This window comes from Periplaneta americana, chromosome 3 (genome assembly GCF_040183065.1).
Source record: "Periplaneta americana isolate PAMFEO1 chromosome 3, P.americana_PAMFEO1_priV1, whole genome shotgun sequence".
Classification (NCBI taxonomy): Eukaryota; Metazoa; Arthropoda; class Insecta; order Blattodea; family Blattidae; genus Periplaneta; species Periplaneta americana.
The window spans coordinates 74036157-74054876 of record NC_091119.1 but is presented as its reverse complement, the minus strand read 5'-3'; the positions used below and the strand labels follow the sequence as shown (position 1 = coordinate 74054876).

Sequence of the window (18720 nt, the reverse complement as noted above, 5' to 3'; positions counted from 1 at the left end):
AATGTAGCAGACAGTTGCTGCTGTTCTGAGAGGAATATGTATAACAAAACACGTATTTACATTGCAGAGGAAATGGCCATAAAGTTTCACAAGTCAGTTTTCTAATCAATTTTGATAACCTGTAATTCAGTCGGTAGGATACAGATTTGTGGTATTAGAACACGTTGGTTTTTTAAATCTTTTGTTTGGAGGTCACTTAATTTCAGTATTATCTAGCCTAAATGATTTAGACACAATTATTCTGTATTAATCAATGTTATAATACGAGAATGATTAGCCAGATTTCTAAACTTTATTAACTAAATACTCTTGTACATATTTAAGTTTTCCACAACAACCAAACAAAAAAATCTCAATAATATAACATTAACAAAGAGGTTGTAATTACAGAGAAGTTTCAATGTACTACATACACCCCATCTAGGTAGTATAGTCTTCTAAGTGAGCTGGAGGATGATGTTCACGTCTAGGAGATTGCTGGTTTCGAAGATCATCTTTAAGTACCAAAACTGGATTTTTCATATTCCTAACTTCCTAGGCCTGATCTAGTAAAAATGTTTCTTGTGTCTCCAATTTAACAGATTTTGGTATAGCCACTCGTTTTATGACTCTTTCCTCAAGATTACTTCCTAGAAATGCCAGATGTCTTAGGACACTGTTGTTTCTCTTCTGTCAGGCAGTTTTACTTGTGAGTACTCAGAGTTTCCTTCAGTAAAAGTACTTCTGCAACAATAGGTTCATACTTGGAATAACGACTAGGTCGTTTCATTAGGACTGGTCCAGGGTTCATCACCCATGATGGTGTCATCTCATTGCTTGATCTTGTTGAGAAGCTGAACAGTCATTCACGTGATTTGCATTAGTGGACATACATAACAATGAACGAATAGAATGTAAGGCTTTTTGGTAACCTTCTTCCATCTGGCACTGCAAATTTCAATTTCTTAGAGCTAATTCAATTGTCTTCCAGACTATCTCTGCATAAAGTTGTTCCTGCGCATTACCTTGTGGTTTGTAGAGGACAGTTCTACTCGCGACAACACCTATAGTGCAGAGGAAGGAGTTGAGTCCTTGCGACATGAAGTTCGAACCTCTGTCAGAATAGACATATGCAGGTTTGCTAAACAAAGGAAAGTTCCTTGAGCAGAAGGAAACTAAGAGAACTCATCAACAAGAATAAGATAATGATTTCTAGAAATTGAAAAGCTGAGTGGCTTTAACAAGATGACCTTCGTGTTTGTGAAAATGTGGTTTAACCAAATACCTTACTATAATAATACCAGTCAGCTAGCAGTTCTGAGCGCAAAGAGCACGGCGTAGTGAAAGCTGTAAAACAAACTGTAATGAACTGTAATATAGATTGTTGTTGGGCTTCTAAATAGAGTTTTACTAATTAGTGCTGAATTAAAATGTCAGGATTTATGTGTGCTGTTTATATCTGCTACAATTGCGACTTTGCAAACTGCTCCAAATCATATTTTTGATTTCCGAGTGATCATGAGACATGAGTGAGTAAAAATTCTTTAGTAGGCTTAATGCCTTCATCTCTATGCTGCTGTAACAATAAAATAGTCCACCAGTTTCCCTTTAATGTAGTAAAAGTAATGCATTTGAAAATATGTTGTAGGCTAAATAATTTAAGTGTTCGTATGTTTGTCAGCATTTCGTCAACTTACTTAGAAAACCTTACTTACTTACTTACTTACAAATGGCTTTTAAGGAACCCGAAGGTTCATTGCCGCCCTCACATAAGCCCGCCAGCGGTCCCTATCCTGTGCAAGATTAATCCAGTCTCTATCATCATACCCCACCTCCCTCAAATCCATTTTAATATTATCCTCCCATCTACGTCTCGGCCTCCCTAAAGGTCTTTTTCCCTCCGGTCTCCCAACTAACACTCTATATGCATTTCTGGATTCGCCCATAGGTGCTACATGCCCTGCCCATCTCAAACGTCTCGATTTTATGTTCCTAATTATGTCAGGTGAAGAATACAATGCGTGCAGTTCTGTGTTGTGTAACTTTCTCCATTCTCCTGTAACTTCATCCCTCTTAGCCCCAAATATTTTCCTTAGCACCTTATTCTCAAACACCCTGAACCTATGTTCCTCTCTCAGAGTGAGAGTCCAAGTTTCACAACCATACAGAAGAACCGGTAATATAACTGTTTTATAAATTCTAACTTTCAGATTTTTGGACAGCAGACTGGATGATAAGAGCTTCTCAACCGAATAATAACACGCATTTCCCATATTTATTCTGCGTTTAATTTCCTCCCGAGTGTCATTTATATTTGTTACTGTTGCTCCAAGATATTTGAATTTTTCCACCTCTTCGAAGGATAAATCTCCAATTTTTATATTTCCATTTCGTACAATATTCTGGTCACGAGACATAATCATATACTTTGTCTTTTCGGGATTTACTTCCAAACCGATCGCTCTACTTGCTTCAAGTAAAATTTCTGTGTTTTCCCTAATCGTTTGTGTATTTTCTCCTAACATATTCACGTCATCCGCATAGACAAGAAGCTGATGTAACCCGTTCAATTCCAAACCCTGCCTGTTATCCTGAACTTTCCTAATGGCATATTCTAGAGCGAAGTTAAAAAGTAAAGGTGATAGTGCATCTCCCTGCTTTAGCCCGCAGTGAATTGGAAAAGCATCAGATAGAAACTGACCTATACGGACTCTGCTGTATGTTTCACTGAGACACATTTTAATTAATCGAACTAGTTTCTTGGGAATACCAAATTCAATAAGAATATCATATAATACTTCCCTCTTAACCGAGTCATAAGCCTTTTTGAAAACTTGTAAGTTTAATTTTTATCGCATGTTGAAATCTGTGTGTATTTTCAAAATGTGTCTGCTGATAACACCTCATAAGTCTGCAAATGTTTCCATATTTTACAAGTAATAAATGCGTAAGAGTTGTTAGCTAGGGGATAAAAAGAATAATAAGTTATTTTGCTCTCTTGTACAATTTTCTCAAATACAGTTACGAGGTTTCAAAACTAAGTCAACAATTTTTTCATAAGCCTATAACTAAAAGTTCCATTCATTTAAAATTAAATACAATTTACAGGAGATTCAGAAAAAAATTAATTTTTTAATGATTTTTGAAACTGAATTACATTAAATTTATTTTAATTTAATCTCATATTACATATACACAACCCCGTATTTAAACAGCATTTCATGCAAGCTGAGATGGTGTGGAAACATTTCTTTCCCTGTCTCTTGCCCAGATACTATCAGCAACTGAGCAATAGCTGTTACCTCTTATACCTGAACCCCCCAAGCTATACACAGAAGAAAATAAAATATTTAATAAAGTACATAAGGAGATATAAAATACAGTTATACAGATGTTTGACAATGACTTGTTTCAGTATATTTTAGTGCCGTTATAATATTTTCAACTAGATACTAATTAAATTAAGGAATGTTGGTTTGTATTACAAAGTCAAGGGAAGCAACACAGTGCAGAGCATCCCTTTGTATATGTCGCAGTGTAGCAACTAGCAGTGGAGAAAAGATTTATCTTTTGCCCTGAGTAGTTTGTGATTTGTTTCATCCTTATAGTTTATTTTATAATGTTTTGTGAATACCGGTATAGAAAATAGTGTATATAGTTTAGTGTTAATTTCTCGTATAAGTATATAGTTTTTCATTTAGGCTTAGGAGTGTATTTTGTCATAGTTTGTAAATTATTTAAGGAACATTATGGCTTTTAATAGTGTTATAAAACATAAAAAAGGTGAACTAATGTTAAGTGGTCAGAAGAGATGTGTGTTGAATTTATTTCACACTTTATGTGCTGAAAATCCAACTTACAATTTAGAAAGGGGGACTGAGATGATGGAGAAACTGACGGGAGTGGGAAAAGAAAGTGTTTATTGCAACAGAAGGGAGGGAAGATGAATGACAATAAATTAAAGAGTCCAGTGAAATTTCACAAAACTGCTCCACTATTAGAAAAATATGATGAATTCACAAAATCAGCAATAAGATCGAAAATTCACCAATTCTTTTTTCGTCAAGAACTGTTAACTTTAGACAAAATATTAGCTGCGGTGAACGGTGATGATGAAGATGATAGTAATAACAGCCTATCAAAATTCTCCAGAACAATGCTGTGCAGGTTGCTAAAGAAAATGAGATTTAAATATGTTACAATTGAGCGGAAATCCTTTTTCATTGATAGAGACGACATTGTACTGTGGAGGAGGAATTACCTGCGACAAATAAAGAAGTTTAAGGCAGAGGGTAGGACAGTATATTATCTGGACGAGACATGGATTAATGCTGGACATAAGTACAAAAGTTGTGGGTCAATGAGACTGTGACTTCTAGAAAGCAGGCCTTTCTTGCCGGATTGTCCACAGGACTCAAGGAACCATTCGGGAAAGGAAAGAGACTTAAATAGTCCTCCACATTGGCAGTGAAGAACGTTTCGTTCTGCAGGACAAGCTGGTATTCGAGTCCAAGTCCACCAGAGACTATCATGAAGAAATGTATGATCCAAGGACCAAAACTTGGTTTAGTGAAATGTTGCCTCATCTCACTTCAAATCGTGCCTTATCATAACGTCATGATTTACAGAATCCGAAGATGTCATGGACCAAGGACTTAATCAAGGATTGGTTTAAAAGCAGAAATATTGCTTATGACGAGTCACATGTCAAGAAAGAACTTCTTGACCTGATACCTCAAACAGTGAAAAATGCATGTTCTGCTTACAAGGTTGACAAAATGGCTGTCCCTTCGGGAAGGTATGTGTTACAACTGCTCCCCTATCATTGTAATCTAAATTCCATTGAACTGATCTGGAGTCAGATTAAAGGACATGTGGCTCGTAATAACAACACTTTCACTTTAGCGAAGTACGTACCTTACTAGAGGAGGAGATCGAACTTGTCACTGCTGAGAAGTGGAGAGTCTGTGTCCGCCATGTAGTGGAGGAGGAAGAAGTCAAAATGTGGAATTTGGATTGTGTCACAGATGAAAGAGTGGAGAGACTAATAATTAATGCAGATACCGGTAGCAGCAGTGATACAGAAGAAAGTGAGAGTGATATGGGTGTGGAGCCGCTGGATGATGACAGCGATTAAGAAGTAAAGAGTATGTTAATTTAAATTCATCCTTGATTTTCGCATGAAGCAGATTGTGAAAGTCTGTTAAAATATTTCTAGCTCTAATTTTATTACAATGCATGTCATAATACAGGCTTTGTATTATAATGTTATTATTCATAATGCCACTTAAATTCAATACAATGTATAATTTGTGTAGCTGAATGTAGAAATGCATTATTACTTGTTCAGTATGTTTATTAAGAGCGAAATACTTGGATTTAATATGTTAGTTGTAATGTAAGAACAAATAAATATTAAAACAAACATACAAGTAACTATCATATATTAAACTCGCTAAATATTTTTGATATAAAAATTATTGATATAGACAGCAATAAAAATGAAATAAACTTCTTAGTATAACCTTTCTAAATATAGATTTTGTCACTTTGTGTTGTAAGTCGATTAGTCGAAGTTTTTATGATGGACAGTAGCACCTTCCCCTTCACTGACGGTATAGAGTGTGAGTAGAGGGGGAAAGCCTATCAAAGGGGCTTAGGTAGTGCTGCGCCCACGAACCCAAACAATTTGCCCCCCCCCCCCACCACAGACTTCCTTATGCAAATCTTAAACATTTAATAGTAAAGCTGTAAAAAAAAAGTGGCATATAATAATTTAACATGTGCTACTATTCAAAGCAGGCATCTGCGAAGTGGGAAAATATGAAAATTTATTTACAGCTCAATTTTTTCTTTCCTAAAAATTTTGCCGCTCCTACGAATTTTTCGGTGTGGACCATGCGTAATACTGCCCTGCATATACATATAGTCCTATATAAAGTAAAAATCTCCACACCCATGCAGTATGAGCGAAAATCGTGCTCGGGGTGTTATACAATCTACAATATATAATAGTAAATTAGTTTGATAGGAATGAGGAAGAAAAATAAATAATAAAATAAATAGAAACATAGTTACAGAAATACATACATGCTAATCATAAGAAGAATAAACTCGTATGAATATATATACTTACTTACAAATGGTTTTTAAGGAACCCGGAGGTTCATTGCCACCCTTATATAAGCCCGCCCTTGATCCCTATCCTGAGCAAGATTAATACAGTCTCTACAATCATATTCCACCTCCCTCAAAACTATTTTAATATTATCCTCCCATCTGCGTCTCGGCCTCGGTATTTTTCTCTGTGGCCTCCCAACTAACACTCTATATGCATTTCTGGATTCTCCCATACGTGCGTACATGCCCTGTCCATCTCAGACATCTGGATTTAATGTTCCTAATTATGTCAGGTGAAAAATACAATGCTTGCAGTTCTGCGTTGTGTAACTTTCTCCATTCTCCTTTAACTTCATCCCTCTTAGCCCCAAATATTTTCCTAAGCACCTTGTTCTGAAACACAAGTTCCACAACCATACAGAGCAACCGGCAATATAACTGTTTTATAAGTTCCAACTTTCAACTTTTTTGACAGCAGACTGGATGACAAAAGCTTCTCAAACAAAGCCTGACATGAATAGCTGTTTATGTGTTTAATAAAGTCTTACTACAAACTCTTTCTTAATGACAAAATTAATATTGTCTCATTAAAGCAAAGAAAAAATATAACAGTTAATTAAGGGAAATAATACGAAGTATGCAATAATTACCATACTGTGCAGCTTCTATGTAAAACAATAATGTTATATTAAATAATGTACAAAATTTCTTCAATCTCTCATATCGTTGTTGGTTTTATGAAACCTATGTGATAATACACAACGTAATTTTTCAGGAGGAAGAAAAAAATTAATAAAAAAATCAATGGCCTACATAAGAATATGAAGTAATTCGGTAGAAAATGTTAGTGAATATGATGAACAAAAATGATATCACTGAGGATAAGTGTAGGCCTGTTGATATTTAATTAATTATTTTCTGTACTGTCACATAGAAGGTTCATAAAATCAACAACGATATAGTATTCGACATTCGTACCTCACGTTTCAAGCAATAGTCCCATAATTGCTATATTATTGTTTGTATTTGTGGGCATAATTCCATACTGCTCCACTAGATGTCAGCTCTGCGAGATTTTGCACTATTGTCAATGCTGCTAGTATAGAGTTGTCCGGTATTATTATAGTAAAGTATTTGGTTTAACTTCAGTGCAAACACGGAACAAAGATATTACTTTACGAAATTCTTCAAATAAAAATGGTGATTCTTGCTGCTTATCCAGTGGTATTCTTGTTGCTCCTGGGGGAAAGATTTTCGTGCAGAGAATTCAATTGAGATAAGTTTCTTCCAGCTGCCAACCATATTCGTGATAAAATATCTACCACCCAATTTTTTCCTCTAATCGATATATCATATTGTACTTGTAATTAGAGAATTCTAATTTTCACCACATGAGTTTCCCATTTTTTATTTTTCCTGGGTGATTACAGTTTAATATAAATGAGACATCACTGATCAGTTATGACATGAAACAAAAATGTCTGTACCAAGAAGATAATGTCTCCACTTTCTCAGTGTCTTATTACAGCATGACTCTTTTTTAATCGATATGTCTTGGAAAATTCGGTTCATATTTTGAAAGATTTAGCCTCAATAGTGCAGAAGAATCTATGTGTATATTCAAAGATAACTAAACTGTTGGAACATTTGATTTTTCATTATCCAATGTTTGAAAGAAACAGATATTTTCTAAGATATCATGTCTCGGACTGGAATTTAAATTACTGCGCACTCTTTTACCAATTACTTAGGAAAAAATGTTGTTATAAACAATTTATATAGTTTATACACCACATCTACGCAAGACTATATGTAAAATATAATATAATAAAGTATATCTAAAAATTATAATACTCTGTTTTTCTTTTTGGAAAAAATATTGTTAATATTCTGCGATATATTGCAATATATCAGAAGTGATTATAATCCATATGTTAAGGTAATTTAATGCACTATAATTCTATATATGAATTCAACTAATGTAATATAAACTAAACACTCACCAGCTATGCAGTGCTATCATGGTAATTTTTTCCTGACCATTTACATTCACCCTATATTTTTTCCCCCTTTATGTTAAAGAAGAAGTAAGGAAATTGTTTTGCTTTACCTATTAATTATGCAATAAGGTTGATTTAAAGAAGAACCCATGAAGCTCTCACAGTAGAGGCACACTTATCTTTATGAATCCTGGAGTGTGTATCTGCAACACTTCGATGTTTTTTCGACCATTCTTTTATATATAGTTCTGGATTCCAGCATTATAGAGTGGACCATTAATGTTTGTCATCATGAAATAAGGTATATTAGGAACAACAAGAGATGATCTAAGCTCAGTACAATGTGTAAAAATATATATCTCTTTGTACAAAACTTATGCACCCACATGTCATATTATGGCTGCAAAAGGACAAAATTTTCTCTTTGCCATATGATTTATTAAAAATAATTTGTAGGTTCTTACATGCTGTATGACCCCCCCCCCCCCGCACCTGACAGTACTTTGCACTGATGATGATGATGATGATAATAATACAGTAAAAGCCCGATATAGCGCTGTTGTTGGGGGACATACTTAACCCCTCATTACAGCGATAACGCGATATATTGCAATATATCAGAAGTGATTATAATCCATATGTTAAGGTAATTTAATGCACTATAATTCTATATATGAATTCAACTAATGTAATATAAACTAAACACTCACCAGCTATGGAGTTTGTACCATAGAACTTGTTATTGTATTTCATTTAGCAATAGTTCACTTCAATCTTCATAAACTGATTTTACACTGACTTAAAAAAGCCCGTAAGTTTTGTTTGGTGGACTAAATCACTTGTTTCTTTTCCGCGTATATTGCGAGTGTATTCTGTCCCAGGGCATACGGAGATGAGGTTAGTTGTTCATAGAATATATTGGCGTGACGTCATTATTTGGCGCTTGTCACAGGTACTATCAGGAAACATCTGCATCTTGTTTGTGCTGCAGTTGACGTTCTTTTGATGATTCAAAACTCGACGTCGAAGAATGCTGAAAATGCATTCTATTGATAAAGATTGATACTACAATGATCTTTAAATATTTAAATTAACAATTTAAATTATTTGTTCATTTATTTATTTGATTTAACTACTATTTAGTGTTAAATAAAACAATTTGGGTGGAAGGAATGCGTAACATAATGAAGGAAAATTGATATATTAAAAATAAATATTCTACAAAAGTAATATTTGTAGAAGGGTCATATTCTAGAGACGAAAAGCAGTCTTTCTGACAATCAGCTTTTGAAAAAGTCAGTGTCTGAGAACTCTTTTCATTGTGTACACTAAAATACGCAATTTTCACTATTTACACTATCATAAAGAATGAAGGCTCACATTGATCGAACATTATTTACACCACTGTACACAATTTATAAAAAAAAAGTAGGCCATAGTATTATGAAATAAAATATCTTGCATTACAATACACAACACTGTACGTATGCTTAATACTGTAAATAATGTTTGAGTAATGTAGGCCTACATTCTTTATTATAGTGTAAATAGTAAAAATAGCGAATTCTAGTGTACATAGTGTAAATAATGTAAATTATAAATATTAGTGTAATTGTTAAAGTGGCCCATGTTTTGTTCTGCCCCACTTTACGAGACAAGACTAGTATGAGGCATCAGTCAAGTACTTTGCTTGCTAGAGGAATGTGCGTCATCCACTTGTAGTACTGGTACTTAATCTTGTAGCCTCCTAGAACAAAGTACGGTCCCTAATTGTACTAGTCAACAAATTCCAACTTTGAAAATTGTACAGGAATGAAACATTGTGAGTATCCATGCATTTACCATGCTGAATCCGAAAATGTAACCCATATTTGAGCGGCACCCTCAGATTTTCAGTTATTGCACTTCTGAACATTTGGATACTAACTAAGCAGTTTCACATTGTTAATATCTAATGCAGAATGGTGTTAATAGTGGTGATAAAGTATTCTTCATATTATAGTATACTAGCCGTACCCATGTGCTCCGCTGCACCTGTTAGAAATAAATATAAAGTAATTACATAATTAAAATAGGACATTGTATGCAGGGAACTTTCGTGTTTGATAGAAGGATAAATCGTTTAATATGTTACTTAATTTAAATTGTATTTAAATAATTAAAATGCGGTCATTTTGGTCCAGAGAACAATCATTTGGTGCAATGACAATTCCTTTAACATGTTTCTTAATTGTTATTACATGCAACCATAATTTAATGAAGATTGAATATCATTTAGTTTTAATGTGTATACTTTATATTACTTGCTATATGTTTCAGAAGTTACTGTAATAACATTGTAGAATTATGTCCATCTAGAGAAACTACACTTTCTAATGGTGAAATAATAATTAAACAATTAATTAGCTTCCGATATTACTTCATACAAACATAGAAACATTCTCTGTAGGCTATGTTTAATAGCTTTTGATTGTTGTTGTCCAAGGCCCCTTATAGACGAAGTCATTTGTTTTTATTTCAGTACAGCGCCTTAGATGGCGTTGTTATTGTAATTTTAAAACTAATTTATCTCATTAAATATCAGTCCTATCAAAATTTTGTATAGAATAAAACTTATCGGAAATTATTTTTGAAGAAACTTTTGTTATGTACCATTTTTCATGAAAATCAATAATAAGCGAGATATTTATATTTATTTAATTCAGGTCCCCTTATAATCCTCCTTTTAAATAAAGTGTTTTGAATGCCATGTAGCCTAAAATATAAGTTACATCGAACTTAATTTATATTCCAATTTTCATATAAATCGGTTCAGCCATTTTCGCGTGAAAAGGTAACAAACATCCAGACAGACAGACAGACAGACAGACAGACAGACAGACAGACAGACATACAAACAAAAATTTCAAAAAAGCGATTTTCAGTTTCAGGATGGTTAATTGTACATGTTAACACCAATTATTTTTGGAAAATCGAAAATTACCAGAAAAATTTTGGCTACAGATTTATTATTAGTATAGATAAATGCCTGCTTGCATTTACATAGTAGAAGGCAAGAGTCACTTTAAAATGCTTTGTCTCTTATGTGTTGTAGTATTCTCTCTTTGTCTGAACCAGCACTCATCACTCATGGATCCCATCTCCCTTTATAACGCTGTTCTATCTGTAAAATGTTTTGATGAAAGCATTCCCCTTGTTCGTTACTCATTACACCCAAGTTTTGAGGAAAAAAAGCGAAATGAAAATGCAGGAAGTGAATTTTGAGAGATATCCTACATCCCAAATTCTTGTAATTTTGAAGGAGGTTCTTCTCTGTTTTCTTCCTTCCTGTTTCCAAGAAACTGAATCACGACACTTTTAAATAATTCTCATGTTGTAAGTTCATTTAGATGCAACAATTCCACAAAACACTGTTCATCCATCACTTTTTTAATCTGAGGTCCAATGAATATTCTTTCTATTAATTTTGCAGCACTCAAACCAGGGAACATTCTTCGTAGATATCTAAGATCTTCAGCTGTTTTATCTATACCTTTCACGAAGTTTTTCATTAGCCCCAAGAGAAAGAAATATATTTTGTGGATCAACCAAAGGCTTAAATTTTACCTCATGTTGCCTAGAGTGAATTCTTCTCTTCTTGGCCATTTCTTGACTATGTTAGTGTTGTTGAATATTAAGGCTGTCCCAAAGGCACAGAAAACAAGGATATTTAGTGAATTCACTCTGCATTCCAAGTATTATTATTATTATTATTATTATTATTATTATTATTATTATTATTATTATTATTATTATTATTATTATTATTTGGTCAATGGCTGTTGTCCAGCACATAAATATCAATAAATAAATAAATAAATTATCATCATCATCATCATCATCATCATCAATATTATTATATGCATGTAAGTTAGGTTACCTCAGTCAGTTACATTTTTGGGGTAGGCAGTCCCAGTTTTGGATGCTTTGTCCCAGTGTCCCGAAAAACTTTTTTGGGTTGCAAAAATATTCCGAGTCAATTACTCCCTCATTGTAAGAGTAGTTGAATTTGCTCTGAATTTGCACTGTGTAGTGAAGAGAATGTAACAAACGAAGTTTGCAAACAGATTGTGATTTGGTCATTTGGTACTTTGCCTTGGTAGCATGTGCTTCTTATTTACAGTATATTCGTGAGTATAATAATTGTGAGTTTTCATTAATATGCCAAAAAATAAGTGTTCATTGAATGATCAACTTCAAGTTTTTCCATACATTCAGAAATTAAAGTGGGAAGACAAAGTAGATTATACACTGTGTAACACGGCATTTTCAATATCATATAGTGGAAGAGTAGACATCAATCACCAAAGCAGCAAAGGAAGTATAAAAATACAACTTTACCATCATCATCTAATAAAATGATGTATTTTTTCAAGCCAACAGTCGCAGGAGAAGAATTAAAATTTGCAGCAGGAGATATTTCTTTTACTTATAACACCATGAAATGTAACTGCAGTTTTCGTTCGTTGGATTGCAGCACTTCTTCCATTGTCAGAAACTTTTAAATAAAACAGCTTTATCTGTGGTCACACTAAATGTGGAAACATTTTAGTGAATGTTCTGGTCATTGTGAAGAAACTAGAAGCAGCTAGGTTCATCTATGTGATGATTCATTCCACCAATCATAAATATATGAAAATGTTGTTATTTCTGTCCTTGTGAGGTATTTCTTAACTTAATATAGGAATTAAACTTAAAGTAATGATAATTGAATTCAGTTCCTATGGCTATTATTTAATTGACAATTTAGTATCGCATAAGGGTGTCCCAGCTTTTTATTTTCAAAACCTGGTCACCTTGCATTATGCCATATCCTGTAGAATCGACTACATCAGACACTATCTTGTCTCAGAACTGTTCTCTAATCTTTCAACGTCATTGCAATAATCTTCCGAGTCTTATTCAGTCACCAATTCACATGGGGAATTGAAGAAATCGAACTATATGTCCATGAGATTTCAGAAGCTGGCCCATTCTGAAAATCTTTTCCCTCAGCTTTTTCTTTTCTTCCATTTCGTATAATTAATCCTTTCCCAGATTAATATCGCACATGACATTCTGTCGCTGTAGCATGAGATTATATCTGACTTTACAGAATCTTTCAGTGGGATTTTATCGTCATATGATCATGATAAACCCCAAGTTCCAGTTTTATAAATTAAGGAGGCATTATTTAAACCGTGTTCCCAAATGGATCATAATCATTTTACTAGCATTTTCATCTGCACATAAGCCAGAACTCTGCTAACACTTCTGAAAATTGAGATTACTCAGGTTTCATTTAAATAGAATATAGAATTATTTACCTTTTGTACGCAATCACGATATTGTTCTTAAAAATCTGTTGCAACTTCTTCACTTAAAACGAATCTTGTGCAAAATACCTCTGGAGCTTCAACTCCCCACGGAAAATTAGTTTTTTCCCTAATTACAGCCAGTAATTTTCTGCATGTACTATCTTGTTAACTGTATAAAACCCATGCACAGTTCAACGAATTATGCAGAGGTCAAAATCATTAACATCCACTTGGGCAGCGCTCCCTGGTGTTTTTTTTATTGATGAATGAAAGCTCGAAGTTTATATCTTTTTCAGTTCTCTTATATTTTCAGTTGTTTCTTCAGACAGATCTAGATAAGTGACAGCTCTGTCGAACATGCCAGCGACACATTTAATTCATTCATTCCCTATTCCACGTTGCACATTTTAACAACACTTGCAATTATCATTTGAATATGCATTTTCCTTATTTACTCATGCTAGCCATGGTTACACACCCATATAAAATTCACACTTTCAGCACTCAACTTTAACACATTCGTATCTGGTGACTGCATGTTAATGAAATTATTGCTACACCTCTCCACCTGACCTATGTTACCCTAGATATTAGTAGCCAATAGTAATTCAAGCATCCACTTGCAATTGAGTGACAAGACTATGACAAAACACCATTCCCCCTGCACCGATAAGGAGGATACCTCATACTGCTGAGACAGACTCTTCAGAGGCAGACAGTACTTAAATGACTGAAAGTATGAGGTAAGAGAATTCTATTCTGTGGGTTACCTTGCTCTGTCACTGAACAGACTACTGACAGGTAGAGCAGAAGAAAACTTAGAACATGTGTCCTATACATATACATATTGCTGTAATATTTATTAAAATTTATCAGTAAATCATTTTTTTAAACATTAATACTTTACTATTTCGATATGACTAATTGACTGTTATTCGACTCCATTCTAAATAAATATTATTCATAACTGTTAACGCTATTTCTTTAAGCCCATTTTAATATATCGATAACCTAAGAACTACAGAAACTAAGGAATGGATGATGAATAAATGTTTCCTATATAATGTGAATGATGTAATGACACACCAGAAGTGGTACAGTGGAGATTAATCATTCCATTGACTTCCTGTGTTGACTTAGGGAACCTGATTTCTCTGCAGTCCGTCCTGGAATCCAAGTACTTGTAAAGAGTGACGACAGTCTATGGCATAGAGCAGTGGTGTTGACATTGAGCAGCAAGAACAAGTGTGAAGTGAAGCTGGAATCCAGTAGAAAGATGATGGAGGTAGACCTGTCCTCCATCTTGCCTCTAGGTGTGTATGCCCATATTAACTTCTTCCATTATTGTACACACATTTTATATGAAATAATAAACTTGCATTGTGTTTGGAGAAGATGTTTAGTAGGTCAGCTGACAGTTTATGAACTTCAGGGTTGATAGAGACAAGTACTGAGAACAATAGTAGGCACAATAGGGAACACAGATATCGATGAATGTTAACCGAAAACTAAGTTGCTATCTCAGTTTAAAAAAAAAAAAAAAATCCACAAATAAATATGACAAATAACACTATTGTGATTATGTATCTCTGTGAACTTGGGATCAATGCTGGTGGTAGGCGAAGAAGTGGAGGAGAGGTATCTGACAGAAATTATAAATTACTGTATTATCATGTGACACTTATGTGTGCACTCATTTAATTCAGTTTTTAAATTATCTGAAAATTACAATGATGTTAATCAGGCCCGGACATAGAGACCCAGGGTTCCTAGGCAGTTAACAAAGTTGGGTCTCCTTTTTTGGTAATTTAGCAAAAAACAAATTTTACTTTTGTTTTTCATTTAGTAAACGTATTTTGACTTTAGAAAATAGACAAGCAGACTTAGAAATGAAATAGACAAGTGACAACTATAATTTTTTTTACACATTATCATTTTTACATTTATAATTAGTGGCTGATGGCTTCATTGCTAAAAAAAGCACAGCATTGAGTAACAATACATTTGTAGTTGATGCAGTCTCTGGAAAACAGGCTCATAGGTCTATGGGCCCTTTTATCAGAGAACAATCCATTAGTTGCTTTGTTTGTTGACTAACTGTGTCTGAAGTTTGGCGATTTCGGCTTATGTACTAATGTCACAGCAGTGAGCTGTGTTATGATTTGTGCTGTGAAATTATCCTGTTCAGTCAGTCTATGCCCAGCACGTCCGCCAGTCACTAGCAGTTGTTGTGGAGCGACAAACCTATGTCTCATGTTAAATAATGGAAAAAATGCCATGTGAAAATAAGACAAATAAAAAGAGAATACAGGAAAGTTAATCTGAAACGTGAAGAAAGATAAATCAAGAGGAGACAAAGTAAAATTCCATGTGTTAGCAAAAGAAGATGTGGCTGAAGAAAAACATTTTGTGGCCATTAGTTACTTTTATAAAATTTACAAGTGATGGACAGAGCGTGTATTTTAGTACATTTTATAGTGCAAAGAAGAAATCACTGCAGGACTCTAGTTTAGCAGCCTGCATGTTGATAAAAGAAAAGAGATGAGCCTAAAAATAAGAAAGAATCCTAAAGTAATAGGCTACGTGAAAATACTTGGATGTACAGTATACTCTTTGAAGAGAATCGCAGAATGGTTTTAAACTTTTTCAAATTTCTGCAAAAAAAAAATGAGAATAATACAAAAGAAACTCTCAAATAATTATTTTTTTGAAGAAAAAAGAGGCCTATATGCAAATAGGTTGCATAAAATGTGTGGAACATGTCTCTCTCTTCAAATGAATTCCACATTGAGTCATTACTTCCAATAATAAAACTAACTTCGAGAATTTTCACATTCCATACCGTACCTACATGTGAAAAATATATTTAATTTGTTTTGTGATTATTTCAAAGAGGAAACAGAACGTGAACTAAAAATGAAGTATAAAATTTATTTCACATATTTCAAACAGAACTGCAACTTGCGTTTTCGTAAATCTAAAACGGACATTTGCTATTTTTGTACTGCCTGTGAACAGATGTACAGGATGTTTTCAAGTACATGGGAAATTAGGGTACGGCCACACGAGCTACATTTGTAGCAAGTTTTCTGCGACAATGTAGCTGGAATTATAGACTGCATTGAGTTAAATGGAAGCGGCCACACGGAGCAGTAAATGTAGCAAGTTTGGCACATCCCAAGGTCGTGTCGCAACTCGAATGGGTCCGGGTGCATTTTTTCTGCGACATTTACTGCTGTTGGGTGGCCACACATAGTGACATGGGTGGCTACACATGCAGCTACAAATGTCGTTGCGATGTGCAGTGTGTCAGTATGTTTGTCATTTCGTTTACATATTGTAGCCAGGTCATCATTTCTTGTAACCTGCAAGTATTTGACCTCTGCCTTTGGTTTTCTTTGCATAATTGTTGCATCTGAACACGGCTCAATCTGGAATTTTGTAGTTTTTAAATTATAAATAGAAAAACCTGTATAAACTTTTTTATATACATTTCTTAATTTTACAATAATAATAATAATAATAATAATAATAATAATAATAACAACAATAATAAATAATAATAGCAAGCAATGATCAGCGATAAAGTCATTAATAAAGTGATATTCGTGTGTCTCTTTATTCAACGAAAAACTTTCAAATTATTTAAATATGCTGTAAAGTTATTCTACAAAAATTCCCTCTCAGTAGACTACCCGCACATATTAACAATCCTTTATTAGGAAAAATTAATTTTAGAAACAACGAATAATTATGATAATAATAAAATAAAACTTAGGGGCAAACGTCTGACATGCGTTCTGGGTCCATTACTCTTTATAATATATGTAAATGACCTATGCCAGAATATTACATCAAATGTGAGGCTATTTGCAGACGACTGCATTATCTATAGAAAGATTAGAAATAATTCAGATGTAGATGCTATTCAAACAGACTTGAATAAAATTTATAACTGGGCGTTAAAGCATAGGATGAAAATAAATGGTTCTAAAAGTAAATCTATAACATTTTGTAAAACCCGAGAGGAAACTAGTCTTAAGTACGAATTCAGTGGTGTTGTAATTCCGCAAGAACAATGTTGTAAATACCTAGGAGTGTATTTAAACTCCAAACTTTCTTGGGGAGAGCATGTTGATAATGTTACGGGTAAAGCATGGAGGGCACTTCACTTTATTATGAGAATCTTGAGAAAGGCTAGCCCCAAATCGAGGGAAATAGCATATCTAACGTTAGTGCGACCGTTAATGGAATACGGAACTACGTGTTGGGATCCCTATAGAATATACCAGATAAATTCTTTAGAAAGAATCCAGTATAGGGCAGCGAAATTTGTTAAAGGTAAAAGAGAAGATTGAAACGATACGATAAAAGAACTTAAATGGGAAACTTTGGAAAACAGACGTAGGAAAACTAGAATAACATCATTGTATAGAGCACATCTAGGTCAAAAAGCATGGGTAGACATAACGGCTCGGTTAGAAAAGCCAACGTACTATGGTAGGAATGATCATGATTTTAAAATCAAATGTAGGAAACAGAAAACGGATGTAGGCAAATTCTCATTTTTAAATAGAACTATAAATGATTGGAATGACCTACCTGCAGCGGTCTTTGAGGGCTGTCCTTCCTTAAGGAGATTCAAGAATAATTTAAAAAGTTGTATATAAAGTGAAAATTAAAATTAAGGTGACATTCAACATTTAATTTTTTAAAGTGACATGTATTTATCTAGGCTGACGATTTTACTTCCTTGGTTTGAATTGTAAATTATTTAAAAATAGCGTGTAAGAGGGCCTTAGACTAGAAATGTTTAGTTTAAATGTAGTTCTGTTTATAAGTATGCATAAGGATGTAATTATTTGACTTATTTGAACTGTTGTATCAGTGAAGCGAGGTGAGTCAGTGAAGTTATGGTTTTACAGTGCAGTGAACAGTTCCGATCAGTGATAATTTATAGCGCCAATGAAATGTGTTCTATAGTGTCAGTGAAATGTGTTACAGAGTGTCAGTGAAATGTGTGCTAAAGTGTCAGTGAAATGCGTCATAGTGCCACTACAGGGAATGAGATGAGAGTAAAGTGAAAGACTATTGAAACTTATGTAGGACCTATAGATGATTATGTAGGTTGTATTGTAAAATTAGGTATTTTATTTTATGTTTTATTATTATTGTGTTAAATTGTATTGTGTATTATTATTGTATTGTGTGTAAAATTGTATATGTGTTGTAAAATTGTATTGTGTATTGTAAATTTTATTGTGTATTGGTTATCATTTTATTGT

At 33.8% G+C, this 18720-nt stretch overlaps 1 protein-coding gene across 3 annotated transcripts in view; it reads left to right on the top strand.

The window, feature by feature from the left end:
- LOC138696170 (zinc finger CCCH-type with G patch domain-containing protein) overlaps window positions 1-18720 on the top strand; it is a 139045-nt gene that overhangs the window by 25908 nt on the left and 94417 nt on the right. For all 3 annotated transcript variants that reach the window (XM_069820765.1, XM_069820764.1, XM_069820762.1), the window contains one exon: window positions 14576-14748. In XM_069820765.1, coding sequence (XP_069676866.1) covers window positions 14576-14748 — 173 coding nt within the window. The remainder of the gene's footprint in view (window positions 1-14575; window positions 14749-18720) is intronic.